Raw genomic sequence first — 22,723 nt, 5'->3', positions numbered from 1 at the left:
GATACTGTTTATAGACGCAATTTAAAAATGATTATTTTACTTTATTAAGGGGTGTAGTTACGCTCCACTGAATACAATCCCGTTCGTTTATGTGTGTCTTAGGTAGCGTGAATCATTGGCTTGTATATCACTTCAAATAAATATGAACCACCTAGAATTTAAACGTCCTTGTACCTGCCTTAGAGCTGCACTCTCACATATTTACTATTTAGACAGCATTTGTTGTCTTGGAATGAGCCAATTAATATTAAGTATCTGCTAATCAGTGATAAAAGACTGCTGACAAAAGATCAGATCGAAGATTTTGATATTTTTGTCCGAAAGTTAATGTTATATGGCTAAAAGCTTTACTAACGGTTTAAGATAAAATGCATAAACTTAAATATAAAAATCTACGATGATAAACTTGCATAACCTAAAAGATAAACTTGCATAACCTGAATAAAAAGAAGAGAGTGAAATATTTAAAGAAGCAGGACGCGAATTTGATATTTAGAGTTTAACATTACATATTTTATATATGTGCACAATTTATGCATGGGCTGGCGGCATATAAGCGAATCATATTTCATTTCATTGCCGCTGATATATATTGCAAAAAGGCTATCCACTTAAAATGAAATTGGTATCCCGAGCAAAAAAAACAAAAATAAATAGAAGAAATATGTATAGCTTAAAAGTTAAGATAAATTCAGGTATAATATACATAATGTCAATGAAGTAGTAAATTGATTCTCTGAGAAAATATACTCTTAAATCCATTATAAGATACATATATGTCATAAATGACATAGTCATACTGAAATGTTTAAATCATTCGTGGATACATCAATAAAAATACGTGCATTGATGAAATTTAAGATCAACACATACAAAAGTGTAAGTGTGTGTTTTCATAAGCGTCTTTCAAACAACTTTGTTTATTAAGTTGTTTAATTAATGATTGTTGCATGGCACAAAAAAAAGAGTGTCAATATTTTAGCATTTACCCGAAACTTACAAACAAAGGAAAGATATCATCATTTAAATAATGTTTGTCAAAATGACTTTGTTCAGCAAAAACATTTCCTGATGTGTTCAATTAAGTCTTCATGGTAGATTCATTTTGCTTTTTATAAAAACCTATTAATATAACTTTATCTGATTTTAGCGTATGATAACCATTTTTTGTATTTGTTCAAGTAAACGATTAAAGGAGAAATACGAGTGTTGTACATCGATGAAGTGACCATTGCAACATACATAAGAGTTACTCATCAAATCAGTGTTTATGCTATAATTTGTTTATAAATATAATATCACTTTCGCTGTCAATCAAAATTCGACAAGGCTCTTCTTTACCAAATTGTTTAATTCTCGTCTAATACATTCTGTTAAAGTAACTCGCACATGGTTAGTAAAATGCACTTTTATAATTACGAAATAAAGTGTGGCAAATCAAAAGGACTGTTAAAACAAAAATACCAAAAGCTTGAACCCTTTAGCAAATGTTGATATTTGCTCAAATATCGTCTTTGAAGACCACAATTTTCAGTAGCGTTAGTAACGCGGTTGAAAATTGATTACGGCTGTGTTGTTGCGTGATTGGTTGATTGATTTATCAAGTGATGTTATCAATGTATCCTTAACAGGTCAACATATCCACTACATTTGTTTAGGTCGCGGTGGCCGTGTGGACTATCCGGCAGTTTACTACTGTTTTCTTGACTTTACCGGCGTCGGTTTGAACCAAACTTAAACCAAAATACTTTTTTTTATGCTATGACTGTATTTATGTATACAATTTTGATATGATCATAGAGTTAATCAATGATAAAATAAGTGTTTTTAGATGCATTACCGAGAATTCTTTTTTATCTTCTATTTATATGATGGACGCATTAAAGAAACTTAGGCCTTAACTCGACATTGGAATGACATCTTCTCAATATTAAAAAAAGAAACGTTCAAAACGGCATTTGTCATACAAGAAACTTCAATCATTTAGAGCAACAACATACCTAATTCAAAAGGTTAGCATCACATAGGAGAACGCAGGCGGCTGTCACTATTTAAAAGTACATACGAGGCTTATGACTTTTATGTGTAGGCAAACAAATCTATCTTTGTGCCTGGCTAACATTAAAGAACACATAATCTTCTTATTCAAGATAATGTCAAACGGCTTAAATCATTTAGGATCATATCAAATGGCGTGCATCATTTAGGAGCGTGTCAAACGGCGTACATCATTTAGGAGCATGTCAAATGGCGTACATCATTTAGAAGAATGCCAAACGGCGTACATCATTTAAGAGCATTTCAAACGCCGTACATCATTTTGGAGCATGTCAAACGGCGTACATCATTAATGAGCATGGCATACATCATTTAGGAGCATGTCAAACGGCATAGATCATTTAGAACCATGTCAATCGGCGTACATCATTTAGGAGCATATCTAACGGCGTACATCAGTTAGTAGCTTGTCAAACGGCGTACATCATTTAGAAGAATGTCAAACGGAGTACATAATTTAGGAGCATATCTAACGGCGTACATCAGTTAGTAGCTTGTCAAACAGCGTACATCATTTAGGAGCATGTCAAACGGAGTACATCATTTCGGAGCGTGTCAAACGGAGTATATCATTTATGAGCGTGTCAAACGGCGTACATCATTTATGAGCATGTCAAACGGAGTACATCATTTAGGAGCGTGTCAAACGGCGTACATCATTTAGGAGCATGTCAAACGGCGTACATCAGTTAGTAACTTGTCAAACGGCTTTCATCATTTAGAAGAATGTCAAACGGCGTACATCATAAATGAGCACAGCATACATCATTTAGGAGCAAGTCAAACAGCTTACATCATTTAGGAGCATGTCAAACGGCGTACATTATTTAGGATCATATCTAACGGCGTACATCATATAGGTGCATGTCAAACTGCGTACATCATTTAGTAGCTTGTCAAACGGCGTACATCATTAAGGACCATGTTAACCGCTTATATCATTTAAGACCATGACAAATGGCGAACATTATTTAGGAAAATGTCAAACTGCGTACATCATATAGGTTCATGTCAAACGGCGTACGTCATTTAGGACCATGTCAAACACCATACATCATTTAGGGAAATGTCAAACTGCGTACATCATTTAGAAGCATGTCAAACGGCCTACATCATTTAGGAGCAAGTCAAACTGCGTACATCATTTAGGAGCATATCTAACGGCGTACATCATTTAGGAGCATGTCAAACGGCGTACATCATTTAGGAGCATGTCAAACGGCGTACATCATTAAGGAGCATGTCTAATGGCTTACATCATTTAGGAGCATGTAAATGGCGTACATCATTTAGGAGCATTTCAAACGGCGTGCATAATTAAGGAGCGTGTCAAAAGGCGTACATTATTTAGGATCATATCTAACGGCGTACATCATATAGGTGCATGTCAAACGGCGTACATCATTAAGGAGCATGTCAAATGGCTTACATCATTTAGGAGCATATCTAACGGCGTACATCATATAGCTTCATGTCAAACTGCGTACATCATTTAGGAGAATGTCAAACGGCTTACGTCATTTAGGGAAATGTCAAACGGCGTACATCATTTAGAAGCATGTCAAACGGTGTACATGATATAGGAGAATATCAAACTTCCTACATCATTTAGAAGCATGTCAAACGGCGTACATCATTTAGAAGCATGTCAAACGGTGTGCCTCATTTAGGAGCATGTTAAACGGCGAACATCATTTAGGACCATGTTAACCGCTTATATCATTTAGGACCATGTCAAACGGCGAACATTATTTAGGAGAATGTCAAACGGCGTACATCATTTAGAAGCATGCCGATGGCTCATGTTATTAAAGAGCATATAAACGACTTACATTTTAAAGAAACACACAAATGGATAACATAAAAAAATCTTATATCATTTTGAAGCACGTGAACGGCTTACATCATTTAATAGCACGCAAATGGATTACAACATTCATGAGCATGCACATGGCCTACTGCATTTAGGATCATCTAAAGGGCCAAATAATCTAGGAGCATGTTAACCGCTTACATCATTCATGAGCATGCAAATGGGTTACAGTATTTGGAAGCAATTCAACGGCTTCCATCACAGCATGTCATTATTAACGAAAACGTAAATAGATAACATCATATATGGGCACACACGAAAGGAACAACAAAAACGGACTTCAATTGCATCAGTAGTTATGTACTAATAGGTGTTTGTGTAAAATAATATAGTAATTCTAGTATGCTTGACATATAACTTTTCTGTCCACTGTTTAGCAATAACGAACTATCGCACTGTCTTTTAGACGCAGGCGACAAGTTTGATGTCTGTCGTTTCTTATTTTATTTAAAGCAATACAAGACAATTTTATTGTTAAACGTTTTCATACTTAGTGTATGTGAATGTGAATGGGTGCAACTTTAACTATCCAACACATATACTGATATATTTAATTGTGTGAACTTAAACAGCTCTAACAACTCAAAGATCAATAAACAAAGCCACTATCTTCAAATTGTTTGATGTAGATACTCATTTCTTCTGAACATTTCCACCAACATTCTTGTAGTAGACATTTTCATTATTGTAGTATACTCCAGTGTCTTTACTTTCCATGCTCAACCCAGACCGTGGCTCGGAATCGGGTATTTCATACTCGGCTGTAAAAAAAGACTAATTTTGACTAAATCATTTATACAACAATATTTGGTTGCACATAACCCAAAAAGATATATTATCAACAATGTTGTATTTATACATCTTTTTTAAATCAAATCAATTTCAGATCAAGTCAGGTTTCCTTTAATTTCTATTTTAGTTTATTTTATTTATTTAGATTGTTAAGCAGTGGTAAAACGAATAATGAGAAAGCAATATTGTTAAAAGTTGCTTATATATTAAGTTCAGTAAATCAGCACTCAGCCGTTACAGATTATTATCAAGTAAAGAGGTAGATATTAACAGTGTAAATTGATAATTTACACAATATAATGTTGACCACTTAAAAGCTAAAGATTGTTATTATGTACTTAGCCTAACAGCAAATATATGGCTATGCGATTACGACACACTAACCATTTATTTTGTGGAGTAAACATAAACATGTTTACCTCCGTTCTATTCTCTAACCTTTGATTTTTTCTCAAGGTGAAGGCGGCTTATGAACACTTTAAAATAACATTTTTACCTGAAACATTGTATGAAAATACCTCCCTTGAATACAAATGGTATCCTAGTGCAACGCTTTGTAATATACCAGGTGTCCAACTTTAGTCACAGTTATCATTGCTCTTGTTAAATTGGCATATAATAAGAACTAACTATGTTGTTACTGAAATATTTCATATGATAATCATACTGTTCAATAAAACAAAACAAAAGTATTTCATACTCGTGCTTGCTAGTGCCAATGTTGAGTACGGTGTATCTTGGCTGCTTCTCTTTTGTAACATGTCTTCGTATGTCTTCTTCCTCCTTTTTCTATATCAGATATACAGTTAAAAATATCAATAAAAAATGCGTTGTCGGCTTTGGCAGGTTAATTGTTTATATTAAGGAGTGAGGAAAATAACAAAAAAAACACAAACTGATTTAATTAACTGATTAATTCAAATGAACACTTGTTATCAACCAACTAGATTAAAAACGAAAAGAATCGTCATTTTTTTCTTTTGTTTTCCGAATATTCAATTTACCTTTACAAAAACACACTTTTATCTTACCTTCTTTTTAAAATAACGACAACAACCAGAACGACGACAACACCCAATACCACCAAGCCTGTGACAGCTCCTCCAATAGCAGTTGCCGGAGTACCCGACATTTGTCCATTATTGCTTGTGTAGTCCGTATCAGTAGTTTCCACTTAAAAGCATTTAAAGATAAAAAATGCTAGATAAAACAAAAAGGCACGACACTGGTATTTGAATACAAAAATCTAAGAAAAAGTCCTACAGGAATTTGAGGAAATATATTTTGTTAATTTATCACCCATTAGTTATATAATATAAATGCAGTACAAAGTATACATCGTACCTTTCCTACACGTATCGCCTATGAAACCATCAAAACACCCACTTAAACAATTACCAGAAGAGTCACATTTTGAGTCCGTTGTAGTATTTGCACAGTTCTCGGGGCAGATGCTGTCACACATTGAACCATAATGGTTGGGGATACATCCATTTGAGCAATAACCGTTTTCTTGTGAACATTGCAGATCTGTACAGTTATTACTGCAAGTTATATTACAAAACAGGCCATGAACTGATAGTTCGTTACACCCAAAACAAATACCAGTTTGCCTTTCACAACCAGCAGAGGCACACGTAAGGCTACAGCGGTTTTCGCAAAATACCCCATAATATGATGACTCGCAATTTTCACAACGACCAGATTCTATATCACAACGGCCACCTTTGCACGTACTGCTACAAATTGACGAACAAAGAAAACCGTAATAATAAACATCGCATTCAGTGCAAGTTATGCTGTCCGTACAACTGACACATCTCAAAGGACATTGGACCTGGTGTTGACATGACCCATCTAGCTGGTTACATTTACTTCCAACACAGTCTTCTGAGCATGTTTTGTTACAAAATGATCCATACTTTCGATCAAAACACGAAGTACACTCCCCCTCTTGATTGCAGTTACCACCACGACATTTAGAGCATACCATATCACAGTTTGTTCCAAAGTAGGCAATATAGCATGCATTGCAAAGTCCGGAGTATTGCTCACAGCCCCCTTTACATTTATCTGAACAAGTGTTGTTACATCGTGCACCAAACCAACCGACAGTACACCCGTTGCACTGATCACTTTCCCTACATGATGCGCACGTTTCAGGACATGTCACATGTAGACAATTACCAGTGAGTATATCGCATCTGTCATTGCATTCACACGGAATACTACATAGTTGTCCGTACTCTCCAGTTGGGCAAACAGAACAAGATGAGCCATTAGAGCATTTCTCACAACCAGAATAACAGACTCCATTACAATGATTTCCATAATACCCGTCTTTGCACTCACATTCACCGTTTACTCCACACGTGGCAGTTAGGCAATTTTCCGAGCACGTGTATTGGCATGTAGGGCCATAAAAACCTTGTTTACAAGTACACGTTCCATCAAACGAGTTACAGGTTTCTGTTATACAACCGTCAAAACAGAAAGATCGACAAGTGGTGCCCCAGAACCCTGGCCTACATTCGTTACAATGCGTTTCATTACTGCATGTTACACAGTTTGTTCCTACGTACGTGCACGCTCTACATTCATCAGCTGACTGTAAGTAGTATCCCGAGTCACATGATAAGCATACTGGTGACTTTGGACATGAGGCGCAATTGGCGACACAACCTAAACAGAATATGAAAAAGTAGGTAATACCATAATGGTTCTTTAAGAGATAAGTAACTTCGGTCAAAATGTTGGCTTGTTGTTCAGAACATCATTCATTGATAATACATGGTGAGGTGTTTAAATAACAATTGGTACAATCAAACCGGAATTTGAGAAAATGTCAACTGTTCAACGAAATAAAAAGTCATGGTCAGTATACATTAATTAATAATATTTCTATTACATAAACATTACATTAGTTAAAGAAGATTATTTACAAACAAAAACACACCACAAAAAAACTATGGTTTAGTATGATCAATAAATAGTAATGGTGTTTGTGTTACTTTAGTAGGTTAAATGAGGTTATAATAAGTCTTATTAAGAAATGATAAAATTTGACTAATAGAAGCGATTAAATTTCAACATATTAAACACAATAAAATATTCCGAAAGATAAACAACAAAATACCTTTATATTAAAAGTGAAATTTAAAACTCGAGTTTTAAATAAACTTAAGTAATGAGCAAAACATATACTCACTCGCACCAGAGACGCAGGACTCGGATTTTATCAAGATAAAAAAGATAACTGAATTTATTTTGAATGAACTATTCATCTTAAAATCCAACTCATCGAACAGTTTATATCATAAAATATATTTCAAACAGTAAGACGAAGTCTAGACTAGTGTCTTAATATCCCAACATGTCGAAGTAAACGCGGAAGTTTTAAAGCAGAAGTTTAAATCTGATTCATTGTGTCGTTTAAATTGAATGTCATTTACAAGTCAATGAAACTCGTTGGTGCGCTATACAATGTTTCGGATATACGTTTATCAATTATAATGCACAAAATGTCAGTTTGGCATGTATCCGACTGTTTGCAATTGCAGGTAAATTTTTCCCTTCCTTAAATGTATTCATTCATGCATGTGGGTTTATATAATAACTCCGATTCGTTAAGGTTATTATATTATTCTACATCTCATGTAAAGGGTGACGAATGAGGCATTGAATATATAGAGTACATGTAAATGAGTTTAAGTACATATATCATATATAAGAAATCGTAAACAAGGTAATCGTATTCCTTCTTACTTTTAATAACTGTTTTAAAATGATTTTTAACATACATGACATCCTTACTCAATTCCAGATCAGAACAAACACATCACCCCAACTACCACAACCAAAACAACCACAACCAGCGTTATGATGGCACCACGACTACTCTACCATTCACTAAAATAAAGCGTCCTCGTTTGCCTGTCCTAACAGGTTATTGATTACCGGCTTTAGAACCGCCGAATCAAATTATTGACTAAACATAAAACATCATCAGGGTAGAATCGACTAGATAAATTTCAACTTACAACTAGAAACTAGTAGTTTATGACGATAATCAAAAGCCATCCCATAAATGCTTTCTATTCAAGTAAGCCGTTTTCTAAAGTGAATTTGTATTTTTAAATCAGTGTTTTTTCGAAGGCATTCAGTGATAATTTACACTTCTATTAAATTGCAAGTCCATCATACGCAAATATAATCACTCGATACGAAAACGTCGTTTATACATATCGCAAATTATATCCTTTGACACACTTTCTGTTTGAGTCACAGTGTGTTATTGCTGAGCATAAATCTCAGATCAGACGTCACACAGTTTGACAATACATCCATGTGTACAGTATCGTCGCTTTATATGCATTTCTCTATAATATGATGACTCACCATTCGCATCATGATCAGATTCCTTATCACAACACACCGAACCTGATATTAACATAACGTTACATTTAGTATCAACACAGTTTCCTGGGTATGAAAATATACGAATTGGTTCATCAATGCCATCTAAACACGTATGTTGTTGCAGTTACTACCATGACAGTTGCATTAATTGCATTATCACAATATTGACGAAACTTGCCAACGCCATTTCCGTTATATTGCTCTCTTCTTCAATAGGAATTTGGTGAATGGAGGGTTTTTTTGAAACCATGTTTTGATAATTACACACGTAAAGAACGTATCTGTTGCATGATTTTTATCAACACTTACAAGATCTGATTGTGAGATATGGTGGTTTTAAATGCGAGAAGACTTTTTCGGTTGTGACTAATCTCATTCGATAATGTGTGCAATATACATAATTATATAAACAAATTTATACCATTGAGGTTATGGTCCACTGCTCATATTCTTGTCAAAAAAACAACAACACTTAAAGTTGTGATTTAAAACAATCGATACTAACACCTTTGAGTTCAAGAGTGTGTTTTTTCATTGACCGTGTGGCTACCATAACATTTACACAGAATATTATTATGATAGTTATGTAATTTCTTTTCGATTAATATCTTGATAATTGTTTATTTGGCATTTAAACGATTTATAGATCATCTGTTTAACTGCTAAATGCGTTTGCTGTGTTATCAATTGAACCAGCGGCGTCAGTAACGTTGCCACGACCCACCTTGTGAGCCTCGTCAACCCCCTCCCAAAATATATCTAACATCATCATTAATCACAAAAGCCTAAATGTCAACCAAATATTCAAAGAAAACATCCCATTATGTTTTCTTTTCTTATATTCAGCCAAATATAATTTATGTATGTGTTAACCTTATAAAACATAAAACAACGACTGTATAGCAGTAGTCTATACCTGGTGAGTATATTTATTAACACACAATACAAGTTATAAGCATTAATCTCTCAATGGTATCATTATCACTTCGTGTGGCAAGTTGTGTCCATGCGTCCACATAGCATCAGGAACGAAAGTCAGTTTTAACTTCCAGGTTTCTCTTGCCTACTGCCCGGCTCGTATACTAGCCGATCACTTATTTAAGCTGACTGTTACCATATATGGCAATAATCGGAAGGACCCTGACCATGACCACCATTCATGGTATTGATCGTAAAGTCGTTTTATCCGAAACAATCTAAATATACATAACTGTTATTACAACATACTAAAGGTTGACATGTTACAATTCTGTTTTTTTTTTCTAAAGGTTGGTGGACGGTTCTGAAGTCGTTTGTCAATTCTCAACCGAAGCAAACCAATAATGCATTCCAAGATGCCTCTGACGGTGAACTCTGCCTAAATGACGCTGGTAAAGCCGAAATTATCAATACCCAATTTAAAAACAACCTTTAATAGATGATAGCGGTAGCGTTGTCCCGCCCGCTAACAATCATAACAGTAATCGCAAAATTGACAATATAACAGTGCTATCAAGTGAGATCACTGAAATTAATGGCATAAGCAATCGAATCCTAAAAGAATGTTCTCATTCGTGAGCTCGCCCGTTGTATTCCTATTTCAGTTAGACTCTCTCAATCGGTAGATTTCCAAAACCGTTGAAATATGTTAATGTACGTGCAGTTTTCAAAGAGGGTTATCCAATACCACCTGTTAACTATCGTCCTATCTCCCTACATAATTCAAAAGAACAAGAGCTCGAAAGGGCAATATATCAACACGTATTTAAACAATTTTGTGACATTAACCTTTTTTACCCCGTTCCAGGCTTTAGGTGTTTAAAAGTTATTCGTTCCATTACCTTTCAAACACAACTTATCAACGATACTGGCCTATAGTTAGATCGTAGTAAGTGGTTGTTGCCAGGCACGTCCTTGTAGATTCTGGTGTATTACTGTGTTATATCACATATATATTTTGCTTACAAAACTAGTTATTTAACAACGCAGATTCTTGGGAAAACAATACAGACACTTATACACTCGATAAGATATGTGCGTAGGCTACGTTCATATAAGATTACTGTAGATGTTCCTTGGTAAAATACCAGACGTGTAAGTTTTGGCCGTTGACATGTTATATTGTGTTTGTATTCGTCGCTCGTCGATTGTGCAATTTAACAGTCATAAGGGACATATAACGTCAGTTATTAAAGCCATTGTAATGGGACTTGCACGAATTTTTCAAACTATTAAGGGAGAAGGGGTGGTGGGGGGGGGAGGGTAACATGATCATTATTTCAAAATGAGTTCTGGACCTTTCTTTACATATTGTGACTAGTAACAAATGTACAAAGTTAGGTTGTCCGGCTAGCGCAGTGGTTAGCGCACTCGCTTCTCACCTAGGCGACCCGGGTTCGATTCCCAGCTTGGGCGCATGTGAGTTTGGTTTGTGATCACCAAGCCGGACTAAAGGGTTTCCTCCGGGCACTCCGGTTTCCCCAACAACACAAGACCAATCGTACCAACGAGAGTGATTAATATAATCTTGTAACAACTTGTTTCACAGTCGTTGTAAAACAAATAAGTTTAAACTAATTGTACAAAGTTGCATGTGCATGTCTGACATGTGTTAATAGTTACTGTTATGGCCTACGTTAATAGGCTACACTACGACACAGTGCCTGCAATGCATAAGTGAATTGTATGTCCAGTAACTCAAGCTCAAAATTGCATTGACCTATATTGAAACCATATAAAATCAAGCATTTTTTATTCTTTTGGTATTACACTCGTAATTTTAACAACGAAATCGTCCATTGGTGCTAAATGCGATGTTAACTTTATTGTCAGGCATAACATATTTTTCTAATTTGGCCTTTATTCCACTTATAACTGTGTAATCTGTTTATTTAAGAATTGGCATGAAGCTCAAGGGAATCCCAGTGTTACTATAAGATATATCATGTACATCAGACCCGAACAGGAAATACATGGTTGATTTGTTTCCTGCATACGTGGAATATTGAACTAGTGTAAAAAAGGTAGAACATCATGTTTTGTTAATTTTACTTTAGTGTGCGTGCCATATTGTTGAATAACGTCAGGAGTAAATTAGAAATATTATGGCTTCAATTAATTTTTTAAAAACATGTACTCTTTAAAAAGTGATTATTTTTTTGGAAAATACTTCGATAAATTTAGTTATATATTTGTATTAAATAATATATTCAATCGAACTGAAGAGCCATAGTTTAACATATAGTATATTATCTAGATCATTGTCGGTTTGAGCCTTACCTTATGCCTCTAAACAGGACTTATCTTTTCGACTACTCGAATTGACCATGTTCTCATTGTTTATATGGACGAATACAAAAATCGTATTTGTCTGATGGCAATAGTTTAAAATTGGAAACTGTTTTAATATGATCAAACTTAGCCAAAAGCGTTATCGAAAAGTCACTAGTTATCAAAAATTAACGGTGAACCAATACAATCATTTAACTGTGCAAACTTACCGAGATGTCACATGAGGCAAAGTTTTACACATTTAGCTGCGGATAGTTACAACTTACAATATTCAACCGTACTTATAAATAATGCGTGGACGCGTTGGAAACCCTAGTAAGCCAGCTTGTGTTTGATTATTTTAGAACTTTCGCAATTGAATTTGTCATTAGTATAATAAAAGATAACTGAATGTTTAGTGAATATTTAGTGCATATTATAACACTGGTGAATTATTAAGCAAATACACCTTCGTCGCCGGCAACAACGTTACTTTCTTCCGTTACGCTTTTGATAAATACCCTGGAAAATGACTGACAAGTTCTCGTTTAAAAAATATGCATAAAACAGGGGAGGCAGCTCATCTTCCAATGGAATTGCACGTTACATTATAATACTTTTTAATAACACAGTAATATATGTTGTCTCCAAAGGCGAGTGATCTGTGTAGCTGTTTAAAAAGTTGAAGTGATCTTGCGGACCGAGTTCAATTTCAGCTATCGCCAGAATACCTTTTCATTATAGGTGCATATTTTTGCATTATTTGTATGCAGAACCAATGAATAAATGCCTTTTTAATTATTCATTTTTTCGAAATTTTCCTCCTAGCCAAATCGCCCACGGTACACACCGACTATGGTTCTCCTTGTGTTTTTTTTTAACTTTTGTGCGTCTCATAAGACTAGTATCTACTTACGCTGTTAAATTTGTACTTGTCACATTTTAGATAACAACGCATTCAATGAGCATAACAATGTATTTGTTGTTTTATTTGCGAATAAAGTGAAACAACACAATTTTAGTAGCTCTAAACGCTGTCTCATAAGTGGTTTTCAATACCTATAATTGATTTATAATGCTTATATCTCAGTATTGTTTTGAAAACAGATCCTTTCCTTTATCTAATTCAGTTCTCGCTCCTTTATGTCAAACGGCGGTCTTAATTTATTTTTTGTAAACATGAACCTTTCATTTCATAAACGTTATGAAGGGAAGTCCCATGCAGCCGGTTTGAGAATGCTAATTATCAAGGGGAGGACAGAACTAATATGGTATTCTCTGTGAACATTTCGCCCTTGACCACATAAACAACTGCAATACCTTTGCGTTGGGTTTTAAACGTTTTTGGTTATCTTAGACTACACTAAGTGTGTACCTACCGTTCCCCTGTTGTGTAACAACGTTCTTCCCTCTCTCCTTTGTCTCTTGTTTATCTCCCTTGATAACCTTCTATCTGTTTCTATGTTTTCCTTTTATGAGTATGTATTTGTTTAAATATCAAATACTTATTCATGCAAATAATATCTTCTTAATTGTGCATTATACCGCTTATAAATGAAACAGATATATTAAAACCAGTTTCAACATATCATGTATTTAAGGTTTAAACAAACCTTCTTACAATTTAATATGTATTTTGAATAAAAACTGTTTAGCTTGAACTGCTTCTCTTACATCAAATATCAATGACAAAACGCCGGGATTCAGTGTACAATGAAACCAAAGCGATGATATTGTTGTTGTAAAAAGATGTCGAAACACGATTGTACATTGTACACAAGAAAGAAAAAGTATAAATAGGTATAAAACCATTGTGTAAGATAATTGCAGCACAAGCAATTCGTAGTCAAAGGATCATTATTTTAAATGAAAAAAGTGAAACGTCTTTCGCATGTTACCTCAGGTCTGATTGTCCTCTTTCATTCAGATCATCGTTGTTAAGTTGAAAAAGGTCTGTCCACGCCCAATAACGGCTGCATTATGGCTTGACCCATTCACATCCCACAGTGTACCCAAACAAAATTTTGAATACAAAGAGACAGTTTTAACCCCAGTGGTTGATGGGATATTCGCCAAAGGAATAACTCTGTAACCATTTTTGTCCCAGATAATCGTACACTATCTTTGATAACACTTAATATCATTGTAACGTAGGGTCCATGATTTAAAAATTATACCAAGACGAACATAATATTCTCTTTAGAAGTTCTTTGTAGTTCTGAGATATATTACAGCAAGTGAATGGTCAAATTTGGTCATTGATCATACCTACGTTGATTACAGTCCCAAATGACATACACGTTAATGGAAAACAATCCCTGTACGTATTAATTGCGTGTCTGAAATAATAAAGAACATAATTATCAGAAGAAAATGTGTGTTGATGAAGAACATGTCTGGATAACTATGGACAGCTATAACGAGTCAAACGAGTCGGACATACTGTATTAAAGGGTGATAAATCTATGTTACAAGACAATTCAGTAAACGTTTTCTTTCATGTACTGCGGCTAATGTTTACACAATCGTCCGAAATATTGCAAAGCATATCATCTAAATATATAATAATAAAAGATGGACATCACTAATAAAGAGGAAACACAACACGATAAGTGAGTATGAATGATTTTAAGGGAGAATTTTGAGTCTTCAAGAACATAGGAGTTGGCATTGAATGAATGCATCTAATAAATATTCATGCCTGTTTGGCTCTGCTTTGATTATCCTTTGGTTTAGGTATTGTAATTTAAATGGTATTGGAGGAAAACCATCGACGAACCTGTTGTTTAGCAATGCGGATGACGATACATGCATCTGATCCAATATCGACAATCCACCCAATGTTTATCTTTGAGGTAGGAGCCAAACTATCAAAATATATCCGCAATAAAATTGTAGGAACGTTGAATTGTTTCTTACTTGTTCCTGATAACTCTCATATTTGATGTTGTTGTTGCCATGGAAACGCTGGCTGAGACCAGTAGGGTTTCGATGCTCCCAAAAAGGAAAAAGCATGGTTGCGCTGTATATTTTACCCTTTTGGTTTGTCGTTTTGATAATTTTATACAGTCATACTACTGATGTTTGTCTTGTACAAATAAATTGGAAGATATTTGATCAACATTGGACGATTAATATCACAAAATAGGATAACAAATGAAATTACAGGGATTGAAAACCATACAGACCTGTCACACAAACTGTTATCTGGTGCATCAAAACATGCATGGATTAACATCAGGTAACACATATTTAATTGTTTAACTATTATAATTATTATAATAATAATAATACTTATTTTTATTATTATTATTATTATTATTATTATTATTATTATTATTATTATTATTATTATTAATTCAAAATTAATTTGCCAATTACTGCTCTAGTAAGACAGGGACTATGTTTTTTGGGAAAAAACACAATTTCGTCATTCACATTTGTGAACTACAGTTTGGTTTCCTTCAAAATATTTTGTTCCCAGTAACTACGAATCGCGTGAATGGTAAGTCTACAAGAGCCAAAAGGGTATAATTATTCAATTGAACTATCAATTCAATATATCCTAATACCATACCAACAAGTTTTTTTCTATAAGACTTTCAGTCTTGACTTTATATTTACATCCATGTTCAATAAACAAGTGAATTGTCATTATCAAAGTTTCCTGTCTTATGTTGTCAACTTTCAACGGACGTATATTGAATTCAATTATATACCGAGTGAACCCCGTATATATTGTTCACTTCACTTAACACGTTACAAGAAATGCTCATTAACTGTCAATCTTAAATCTATTTTAGCCCTTATTTGATTGTTTTCAAGGTGCAACGTAGGCGTTTAAGACTTATTACACCTGTAAGCGTATTATACATTTCGTAAATAATGGTTCTGAGTGATTAAGAAGGCAGACATATCGTCTTTAATTAAAAGAGCTATTCGCTGATGTCAACGCTTGAAACCTATTTTCTAATGGTGATTCTGATACATTATCCATTTTTCAAGACAGGAGAACCAATCTCACAATTTTCTAACGGAGATAAACGCAAAAATGGGTCGAATGGGTACAGAAATATTATATATCCTTTTTCGCAAATGATTTACACTTTTAATACTAATCTTCAAACAGTTTCTGGAAATATTTTGGAAAGTAAACAAATTATAAGTAAGATATTATCTACACATACACCGCCGGTTAAGATATAATGTCAAGATGTGCATTACGTTTTAATACAAGTTTAGTTTGTGACCGAAAGTGTGTAATTTTACCTTTTATATGCATCTACACATACTGCTGATCGACATCAGAAAGGGACGTGTTTAAATTGAATGTATATTATTAAACTACAATTCTTTCAGATCGATACAGATAATGTAGCAAAATGTGACAACCACAATTAAACAAATACTTTATTTGATAATTAACAATGCCTTATAAACAAAAATAATCGAAAAAATATTTTTTATTTCAATACACAGAAATCACAACACTTTTTAACACATAGCATTTCAAATCTTTTCAAATCATTTCAAATTTGAAAAGTATTGTAGGTTATAAAGCGTTTAATCAATGCTGATGCCCTCAAGCATGTTCATCGGCATCTCACTAAATCATGGAGGTCTGTTTTCTCTTACATTTTCTTAATTTGTAAATTAGATCATGAATGATAAATGTCAATCAAGAATATTGATTGTTTTGTTCCTGTGCACTAAAAATTGCAAAAACTTGTTTAGAAATTTGAAATCAGCATTTTGTTATGCTTTCCTCACAAAAATATAAACACAATGATGATTATCCAAGACCAATCCACAATTACCCTAAGGCACAGGTAACCCTTAAAACATCTGGTGTGTTCACATAGGCACAAGGAACACAAAGGACCGGATCCTAACAACACTTCAACTGTGCTATTTCATCTCGCATTTAGTATCAATAGTAAACCAAATTTCCCAAAATAAACAACATTTTATGTTAATTAATTTTGCATCATATATATATACACATACTATTTGTTAGTAATTATATCTGCTGAATTTAATTTGGTCAATTACAACTTCTATGTCATAGTTCACCAAATTCACATTTACAACATTCGAAAATGCTTACATTATCGTTCATCGTTAAGAGGCAATAGACAATGGAGGTTAAATGACGAGTTGTGCAATGTTCAAGCCACGAAAACATTAACATCATTATCAATGTATGCAAACCAAACGAAAGACAAGAACATTTCTAACGAACTTTCAAACAAAAACAACCCATTTTTAGCTCAAAAATATCGATTACAGTCACAATCAATACACACAGGCAACCCGTAAGGTTTGTTTGTAAAGCCCCAATTCAGGGGAACTTATAATTCTGTAATTGTCGCAGTCATCGGAAACTCGCCATTTGCACGTCTCTTAAAATGATCACTCTCCTCCACGTATATATAATATAAATGTTATGGTGAAAGTGAAAAGGCGATTTAATTTAATCTCGTGAATACCGATAAATAACATATACATGACGTTTGGTGCTCAATCAGTTTCGCCCTGAATCAAACATATATCTCCATTACAATGGTGTTATTTAATGATACAAATAAAATTTATTTCATTATGAGTGTTAACACATACGCTTTTGAAAGTAATAAAAGGTATAACATTTTGAATCACACTATTTCAAAGTACCGAGTGGTACCATGGACTGAGATCAAGATTTGACGTTTTGTGATTTTAGGGCTTAATTTAACGACTTATATCTTTCCAGAAGATTCAATAGCAAGGAATAATATTAATATAATTGTGTTCTTGGTCCGTGTTTCGCAATGTAATCGCCTGAATTATTTCATGTCATAATGATAATAACTGACAATATACGTGCGAAAAGTAATTATTTTTACAAACTGCCGTCTATACGAGCATTACCCAATTATGGCTTTCAGATTAAACAAATAAATATAAACGAAATCGAACATAAACACGGTGATGTTTGAGAAAATACCATTTGATTACATGTACGTTATAACTAAATGCGTTAAGTATCCGTTTGTGACCTGGATGCACTCTATATATTCAAGATTGAAAATGCTACTTCAGATTGATATTTTGTTTTAGTCTAGGTTATGCACATATTTTATAGTTGTTATTCTATGGATTAATGTCAATACTTGCAGTCAGAATGAAAAAAACAAACATGAATATCTCAGAGATTAATTATTTCTGCTGGACTAAAACAATGATTACGTGACAAATTAACACGTTACGCGAATGATTATCGTGGCCGTCGATTGTTAGTGCATTAAGAAGAATTCGGCGTATTATTTTAACGTGCAGACATAATTGCCATTTCAGGAAGGTTTGTGGCATTTTTAAAATAGATGAAAAGCTCGTACTTAATTTAAGGAGCACACATTTAAAACAGACAGTGAATATTGAATTCTAGTTTAGCAGAACAGAAACATATCATTGTGTGTGGATACTGGCAAAGGAGGACCTTGGACAAAGATCCGGATAGCCTGTTAAAACGCAAAGTTTATCAGATTCTTAAGCGTCTGTAAGCGAGCCTTTAATTGAGATTGTAAAGATGTTATCTACGAATAAAAATACCCCTTATGCCAACTAAAACCACTGAGCAGATATTTTTGTCTTCTTTATATGGTTCTTTTACACTAGCTAGGAAATGCGTATAATAAATCATCCCTGAATATATTTCCGCACACCATCTAACATCATTATGTACGCATTGTCTCAAAATACAATTAATCGTCTTCTCTATCGGAAGATCGCATTATTTTTTCATCAGTGTATTCTTGACCTCACATCTTTGTAAAACCATTTCAACCTTCAAGCTTGTAGACTGGAAAAGCGTCAAGTGAAATGCTGATATATCTCGATTTATGGCAATAAAGCCAATACGAGATACCGCTTTGTTCTCGCTGTTGGTCGAACTATTATGGTCTTATACCATTGATTAAATGATTTTTAATGAATCAATTTAAAGCTCAATATTGAAACAAACTATAGACACATAACCACTCGCGGGTAATATAGTTTTATCCGTATACAATATTAAGAGAATATAAATATATGGAGTATATGAATGTCCAGACTGAATCCATGTTGATCGTTCTATACGGGTAGAATAAAGAAGGGAGTGTTGTATGTCTTCAAACAAGCGCGAGGAAGTAAGCTTAATATAAGCTTTAAGATATCTGTTTGATCCTTTTTATTGCATACTTGGAATAAGTTGATGTATTACCAACCAAATGTGTTAATTGTTCAACTGTTCAGTACAATTGAGACGAAATGTAGATTTTCTAGCGAGGCTGTAATGCCAATGAAAATAAGGTTATCCAGTTTGTGACTTGACTTTGACCCTCTTGGTTTCTAAATATCAAATATGTCCTGAAATCCTAGGCTCTATTTTAACTCTTTCGACCTGGCGTGTAACACCATGAACATGCATGGTTGTTTTCTTTTAATACTTTGGTTGGTTTGGTGGTTGGGCGCATCCAAAAATATTATGTTTACTACTCCATCCAATTGATGTTTGACCCACCGTAGAAATATTTGCAAACTACTCTAAGTAGATTTGGCTCATCAAAAGTATAATGTATTCTGCTATAAGTGAGAAATTAATCACAAAGAATTTCTTCTTTTGTTTCGCTGACCGTTGCAGGACGATCAAATAAAGTTTACAGATATGTTATCATTCTTTTTGCATTTCCATATAGTGTATATCGCATGGAGTTAGCTAACAACATTGCCGCTTGGTATCCAACCGAATATTGCACCGATCACCCTTGGTCAGTCTTATCAGGCTGCCTCGACTCACTAATCGCATTGAGCTGAACAAACAACAACTTTTAATAGGCCATCGAAATGTTTACTTGATAAAATAAATAAAACTGTAGGGTAAAAGCCCAGTATCCAAACTAATAAAGGTGATGTCATTTCGTGAAGAGCGTGGTGATACACGCTAAAAATTACAATGCAATAACGGGTTCAACTGCATGACAGATACATTGATTAATATACCGTCTTACAATTCCTTCCCGTGGAAAAATAAAGTGCCTTACATTGGCAAGAGAACTCATTTTTAATCAATTTTGAACAGCTGTTTTATGTGCACCTTATTTGTATAACGGAAATGCTATTTGTGGTTTTTAGATTTAATTAAGGATAATTAAGATTGGCTTTGGTGTTTTGGTTCGATTATAAAATACGCATTTACTTCTATAATATTAGGAAATTGTCTTATAAGCAGAATATATTTTTCTAATGGCATTATAAGTACTTTCAGAACGAGAGCAAATCAGTAGGAAAATATACATAAATAGGGGCACGAATGCAAAAGTACGTTCGCTCGCAATTTAAGTTCAAGGGCGGTCAGAAAAACAATAGAGGTGTTACATTTCAACAGAAAAGAAAAATATATGTATTTACTAGAATGTCACGTGGCATGTGCCATTCAAAGCATACTATATAAATGTGTAAATGCGTAAATCGAAGGTGATGAGCTACAAAATAAAATAACCAGGCCTCTACCATTTTCAGTGTGTGACAGTAATGCCAGTCTTGAAAGCGTTTAGATTAACATTGCTGTCAATGAGTTGTCGCATTTTATAGTTAAGAGGAATCCCTATACCATAATGTAGTTGTATACGAGTCAAGGTTTTCAATTTGATAAGATTATCTCAATTCCTCGGCGTCATCTCGATAGCATTCTAGGAAGTTTATTTATGTGAATTAAAAATCTAATATAAAATGCAAAAGAGAAGTACTTAAAAGATGCTCAGTACACTGAATGCTCATTTAGATATAATTGTTGTTACATGCAACAATTTTTCATAATTTAATATTCGGAAACTAAACTACAATGTCAACCTTCGACAGCAGATCATATGATGTGACAAAACAACGCTGCAAGTACGAGTAACAGTAATGCAGGTAACAGCACAACAGTTATATTCTGGACCAACAGATAATGAACAAAATATTGAATTACAAAGAAAACACTATCCATAATATATTTGATAATATAATTTGCTACCTATGGTAGCTTACTGTTTAGACACGTGACCAACCAGCTAAATTATAAACTATTTTAATGTATTTAAACGGTATTAGTTCACAATTTAAACGCGAACGTTCGTCTATGATTTTCCAATCGTTAACAGGACAAACTATTATGTTAACATGTATCGGTTGCTGTACATAAATATATTGGCTTACACCAAATTAACAGATTTAGCAATGGAAACCACAGGGACAAGTCCAGTAGCCAGAGTTGTAAACTATATATTCTTAAAGGCATATTTATCAATGTCAAACGCGAACACAAAACACAAATACAGAGACACAACGATACACGTAGAGAAACAATAATCCCATATTAAACATTGACAGCTTACCGCCTTGGCAAGGCGGTCAGTACACAATATGTCACTATGTTTTAAACTTGTTTGAGGTCACCTAGCCTCAAACTTGTCTAAACTAAATAACAATAAGTGATACATTATATAAATGAACTTTAAGGACATAAAGTGTACAACAAAAACAACTTTTCAATTAATGAATTAACATTTGTTTCGAAGTACGGCAAAGTCCTCATACGTAAGAAACATAACCAGACAACAATAATAAAACAATTATAATACACAACAGTAATGGAAAATTATATAGAAAAACAACAACATTGTAATTGAATAAAACACTGTATTAAATGTTCTAAGTTGAATGAGTACGGAATTTTTCGAGTATAAACAATTATTATGTTTCAAAACAATAGAACAAACTAAATTACAATAAACAAGACACTTATTATTAGAATTTTAACACATGTTTCCTTCTATGTGTGAAATTATACATCGACCTTATAACAAAACGATTGCGCTTACAAAAATAAATATAACATAATCAACGTACGATTGAACACGCATTTCACATTTAAATTGAGCACAACACAATAAGTTTACAGTAGAACATATATAAAATTCGTTTAAAACTAAATGGGTTTCCGTTTAACTGCTTCTTGAGAAAAGATGATTAATATCTTCTTTCGAGTTGGTTCAAGACTTTATTAATTTATGACGTTAATTGTTTAAGACCCTTAGGTTAGTTTATCATTGTTGAAATGTTTTACATGACACCAAATAGAAACTTATACGGTAACTATGGCTTCCGAAGTGTCATAATGAATGTTATGTCCAATTGGTGTTATTGAATCATTATAATAGCTAAGAGTTGCATAAAAATACAATAACGCCCATAAGTTTCAAACAGTTCTTCGACTTACAACAGTGAGAAATAGCAAAATGCACTGCACGTTACCCTGAAAACTCCTGG

The 22,723-nt window shown here is 33.9% G+C and overlaps 1 protein-coding gene across 1 annotated transcript; it reads right to left on the bottom strand.

The window, feature by feature from the left end:
- Positions 1–4,066: 4,066 nt before the first annotated feature.
- LOC128206997 (cell death abnormality protein 1-like) lies at positions 4,067–8,067 on the bottom strand. Its single transcript, XM_052909773.1, has 5 exons — positions 7,932–8,067; positions 6,068–7,405; positions 5,755–5,896; positions 5,424–5,512; positions 4,067–4,692 (listed from the first exon to the last, which is right to left on the bottom strand). The coding sequence occupies exons 1-5, from the start codon at positions 8,005–8,007 to the stop codon at positions 4,565–4,567; spliced, it is 1,773 nt and encodes a 590-aa protein (XP_052765733.1). The 5' UTR covers positions 8,008–8,067; the 3' UTR covers positions 4,067–4,564.
- Positions 8,068–22,723: the final 14,656 nt, after the last annotated feature.

This window comes from Mya arenaria, chromosome 10, assembly GCF_026914265.1.
Source record: "Mya arenaria isolate MELC-2E11 chromosome 10, ASM2691426v1".
In the NCBI taxonomy this organism is placed as follows: domain Eukaryota; kingdom Metazoa; phylum Mollusca; class Bivalvia; order Myida; family Myidae; genus Mya; species Mya arenaria.
The sequence above is the reverse complement of the archived record's forward strand: the minus strand, read 5'-3'. Positions and strand labels throughout refer to the sequence as shown.